The 5191-nt window shown below is 30.9% G+C and overlaps 1 protein-coding gene across 3 annotated transcripts; it reads right to left on the bottom strand.

Moving 5' to 3' along the window:
- Window positions 1–3013: 3013 nt before the first annotated feature.
- Window positions 3014–4848, bottom strand: LOC108915544 (uncharacterized protein C18orf19 homolog B). 3 transcript variants are annotated; one of them, XM_023456419.1, is made up of 3 exons: window positions 4523–4848; window positions 4085–4185; window positions 3014–4031 (listed from the first exon to the last, which is right to left on the bottom strand). In XM_023456419.1, the coding sequence occupies exons 2-3, from the start codon at window positions 4171–4173 to the stop codon at window positions 3527–3529; spliced, it is 594 nt and encodes a 197-aa protein (XP_023312187.1). In that variant the 5' UTR covers window positions 4174–4185; window positions 4523–4848; the 3' UTR covers window positions 3014–3526. The 3 variants fall into 3 exon arrangements, with proteins under 3 accessions (XP_023312187.1, XP_018577119.1, XP_018577118.1); XM_018721603.1 differs by having other exon boundaries at window positions 3014–4005; XM_018721602.1 differs by having other exon boundaries at window positions 4085–4848.
- Window positions 4849–5191: the final 343 nt, after the last annotated feature.

Genomic DNA, 5191 nt, shown 5'->3' with positions numbered 1-5191 from the left:
CTAGAAATTGGCCTCAATGATTTGGGATCGAGGGGGATTATCCCTCTTTATCCTGCCTCATCTCGTGTAGGCCTGGACAGCCTTCGTAGGTGGGCCCCATCCGTCGTCTACCCCGACCGCAAATGCGGCCGGTGTAGGCGCTTTGTGGGACCTCCTTTTGTCCTGGCTGGGCCCCGCCGGCTAGGGCCCTTTCTTCTGGCGCTCTTCTTGCTTCGCCGGCTCGTCTGTGTAAACCCCGGGGGTAGTGTCATGTTTATGTGTGGTATGGTTGGGTAGGGTAGTGCGGCTATGCAGCCTGGGATGCGCTTTGCTAAGGTAGCCCTTAGTCTAGCGCGGGTGGGGAGGGTTAAGGAGGGTATGGGGATTCATTTAACCGGTTATTTTTGCCCATCCCTACTACCATGGAGACTAGATATAGTATAGTATAGTCTCCATGCCTACTACAGTCTCCCTGCCGTTGACAGTCAGTATTGACAGTCATTTGACAGTTCAAAAATTATTCTGGTAAAAAAAAAACAGAAAACAAATGGATGATTATCGTTAAACTAATTTTATTAATTTATAAATTTGTTTAAGAAACTTCAGGATCGCATTTCTTCAGCGGTGCTAACAAAAGGAGTAAAAGTAAGTACATACCTAACTGTTTTGTATCAAGTATTTCTTGTGACCCCTTATTAAAAAATTTATATGACCAGTCTTATATTGACGAACGAAATAGTAATTATACAAACTTTGTATTGCGATAATAAATTAAGACATCATTTAATAATAATGAATGATATGAAAAATATTTTCACAAAAATCGCTAATAAATGTTTACCTTATTATAAAGGTATTAAGCTAATTCAAATAAATTTTAAATAAATGTTTGCTAAGAAACCCTATTAAATGAAGTCAAACAATGATCATCAATATTAAAAATTTACGTATGCAAAGGATAACCTCACAGAATTCTGTATATATTATGGGAATTAACTACTCTGTGGGCTATTCTTTTTATCTTTATCCTTATTGTTCTAACATCCCTCTTGATACACACCAACATGTAAAAATAGCTACCTACTATGTAAAGATATTAATTCCACATTCTACTAGAATTGTTGCAGGTAGCCTCCTTACAAATAGTATTAATGAATATTAATAGAACAAAATTATATATATAAAAAACAAAACTTAAAAAAAATGTTTTGAAATGAAAACAAAATATTTTTGTATTTATTTGAAGTAGCGTAATACCTTTATAACGAAGTAAAAATACAACAGCTAATAAAATAATAGATTAATAAATATTAAATAAAATGTTTGGGAGTAATTTGGTTTATATTTATGTTTGTTCTCAAAGTGGTGTTTAGTGAACCTGTAATTCCCACATAATGAGTTTATAATATTATTCTTTTAACTTTCATTACTATTGAATTTCTNAGGAGGTCCCACAAAGCGCCTACACCGGCCGCATTTGCGGTCGGGGTAGACGACGGATGGGGCCCACCTACGAAGGCTGTCCAGGCCTACACGAGATGAGGTAGGATAAAGAGGGATAATCCCCCTCGATCCCAAATCATTGAGGCCAATTTCTAGCCATGGAATAATGGCGGCATGCAGTAGCGATTTGCGATTTGCTGATTTCAATTTGATTGGTTGAAATAAAATATTTTTTACATCCATTTCTTCATTTCAATATATTACGAGAATCTCAAAATTTAAATATAGGGGGCGGGAAAATAGAAACGGTTTCTATTTTTGGCGATTATCGCAATAATTTTGACAAACTGTGCATGTGCAGTTTCGTTCGCAAGTAATTAAAATACTTGTTAGTATCATGTAATCTTATTTCCATTAGCAAATTATGATAAGCACCCTGTTTTTTGCAAGTACTTTTCAACTTTTTTCTACTTACTTTTCACTTTTCTGGCTATTTTCTGTTTTCATAATAAATATACAAAAAACAGTTGGTGATCTGCACAGTGAACATTTATCTAAAGTACATTTTTTCTTACATTTTTTGCTTTTTTACATTTATAAAATGAAGTGAAAATAAGTTGAAAAGTAGATACTTTCAAAAAATAAGCCTCTGGTCTTTCTTTTTTTAAAATAATGCTCTCACGGCACAAGATCTTTTCTAACTGCTTTTTGTTTTCCTTATAAAATTGCAAGCGATTAACAATCTTCTACGCTATTGACAATAAATAACATAATGATAATCTAATCACTGTTATTTACCACATTTATCGTTACAGAATGTTTATTTATGAACGTCTTGGTATTGTTTAATGTCCTGCGTATGTAATCATTAATCACAAAAATATTTTGCGAGCTTAGGTTATATTGTAATTTTGTTTACTGTGGCCTGTGGCATGACATGGCAAGGCAAGTAACACAAGAAATTTAAAAGTAACTAGTTTTCGCGTATGTGCATGAACATTGTCTAAATAAATTAGTTACTCATATGTGCATGAACGAATGTTAAATTTTTGTCGCATAAATCGTAAAATCGTTAATCACAACTCGCTGCTGCATGAACTTACCTTAACGGCAATAATTTAATTCAATATCTTTCTGTCTTATCTTATTTCTATATTATTATTTTGAGTCCGCGAATCTGTGGTCTTCTGTTGTACACGTCATTCTGGGACACCCTGTATATGTATTTCAATTTTATTTTAATGCCTTACCAACAATATTTCATTCAATATCTTCTTTCTGTCTTAGGTGGAGCAATTTCTTAGACCTTTCTTCGTTTACTTTATCTTTCAGAATTAAAATCAAATTAGTCTAGTGGATTATAAATCCCACCTAAAATTTATTTAAAAAAATGTCTTGTCTAAAACATGAAGTTATTAGAAAACAACTTTTATAGTACAGCATTTTTAATATAATAGTATATAAGTATTTAAAGATCTGTTTAGTAAATTTAATAGTGAAGAAACATATATTTACTGTTCCATAGAAGTCACTATAGGTATTCATTGTGGAAGGTCGGTAAACAAACCAAAACATTGTGCAAACTATCATATGTATATATCAATCTAATCAGAAAAATGGGACAATTCCAATAAGCTGGAAATATACAGGGTACTCCATTAAAAAAACAGTTTGGTTTATATCTACGAAACAATCAATTGGTTTTTTATGAATTTGATGTGACAATTTTTATCATTACTATTTTTGCCTTGATAAAAAGGTACGTGATAGAATTTTATATGAATTTCTCCGAACATACAATCCATATTCAATGATTCTTTACATGCAACTAAATTTTATATGGAAAACATCTTTTAATATCTTTATAAATACTGATAAAGCTATAAAATAATTGATTTAGTAATATACTCAAAAAATATTTCATTTTTTACAATTGTAGGCCAATCGGGTGTATTATCTCATCACAATGTAAGTATTCTATAGTTTCAGTGTTAACAAAACTTTCTTCTCATTAATATGAACTATATTTTGTAAAAACAAAAAAAACTATAAATATAATTAAAACTTATTTCAAATATATGTATATACAAAGGTATAGTTGAAATTAATTCCCTTTATTCTTTATATTGGAAATGTCTTCAGCAAGTGATTTATTTCTATCCAATTTTTTTTTCGTTCCTTTAACACTTTCCACAATATGACTTTTCTTTTCCTTCAAACCCTTTTTTGTTTCTTCTAAGGTTTCTATTAAATTATCTTTCTTCTCAATAATTCCTTCTTTTGCTTCACGAACAGATTCTATTAGATTTTCTTTTTTCTCCTTGATTCCTTCTTTTGTCTCTTTCATACTTTTGGCTAAATTCTCCTTTTTTTCCTCATATATTTTCTTCATTCTCTCTTTACTAGGTACTGGTTTGATATAGCCCCATTTTTTCAAATAATTAATTGAAATTGTCGTACCCCCTAATGTAACTGTGTATCTAGCTGGTGTTGCAATTTTGTATAATGCATAAGATACTGCAAAATATCCCATACTCGAATCTCTCAAAGGGTTTACAAATCGTTCGCTAACATGCCAAGACTCTAAAAGTGCAATGATATCAATACCACTGGAACAATAAAATAATTATACAATGAATTTAAATAAATTAATTTAATTTACCTTTTTGCCATAAAATAAAAACTTCCAAACCACATAGTAGATGTAACAATATGTACTGGTACAAGAACATACCAATAATCTCTATACATGATTTTAAATTTCTGAAATAAAGATAATTTTTCTTCTTTATTTTCATCGAGTCCTTTACCAACACTTTTTTTTTCTGTATTTTTTGAATCAGATGAATATTTGTTACTACTTTTTGGAACCTTCCACAATAAAGTAACTTGACTGTTACATTTTCTTTCTTTATCAAACTTATTCAAAATGATGCTGGTAAAAGGATGAGCAGATAAATTAGCGCAATGCTTTATTCTGACTATATTTTTAATAAAAAATGTCCTAGCCACAATATTTGCCATTTTACATAACCTATTTATATCTTCACAATGCTTCAACACTAATCTTGAAAATAAATATTAAAATATTTATGCTTACTGCTTGAAAACAAATGTCCTATTTATATATTAGGTATTTACATATTGGGAAAAAAAATTAGACATGAATGCGGCAAATTGCTGCGAGTTTACATTTACACACGCATGCACTCATGCAAGTAAAAACTGGAACTGTTTTGATTTTGAACAATCTATTTTTATAAATAGGGTACTTTTGAATAATAAGTTAATAAATATGCAACTTCATAAAAGAATATTCGTCCACAAGATAGTAAAACTTAATCAGCAGTGATATGCAAATTAACATATTCACATATTTAATTTGTGGAATAACAATAAATTTATAAATTAACACAACACATGACATTGACAATTGACAATATTGACAACTAGGGATGGGCAAAAAACATCGATACTTTTTAAACATCGATGTTATGGAGGTAGTTATCGTTGCAAAACAATCGATTTCTTTTGAAATCGATATATCGAAGGATATCGATATTGTCTCCAGAAATATCGTTTAATATTCAAAACCAATTTTTGGATAAATATTTACAGTTTTAATCCAATATAGTTGTCTCAATACAACAATACAAAACAAATAATAGTCTACGGATATGTGTATTTTTTTTAGTTTGTGGTTTATAGCACAGAACACGGCGGTTTCTGAAACAAAAAAGGTTAGCGGGAAGGAGGGGGGGGGGGGTTC

Source organism: Anoplophora glabripennis, unplaced genomic scaffold, assembly GCF_000390285.2.
Source record: "Anoplophora glabripennis isolate ALB-LARVAE unplaced genomic scaffold, Agla_2.0 scaffold1346, whole genome shotgun sequence".
In the NCBI taxonomy this organism is placed as follows: Eukaryota; Metazoa; Arthropoda; class Insecta; order Coleoptera; family Cerambycidae; genus Anoplophora; species Anoplophora glabripennis.
The sequence above is the reverse complement of the archived record's forward strand: the minus strand, read 5'-3'. Positions and strand labels throughout refer to the sequence as shown.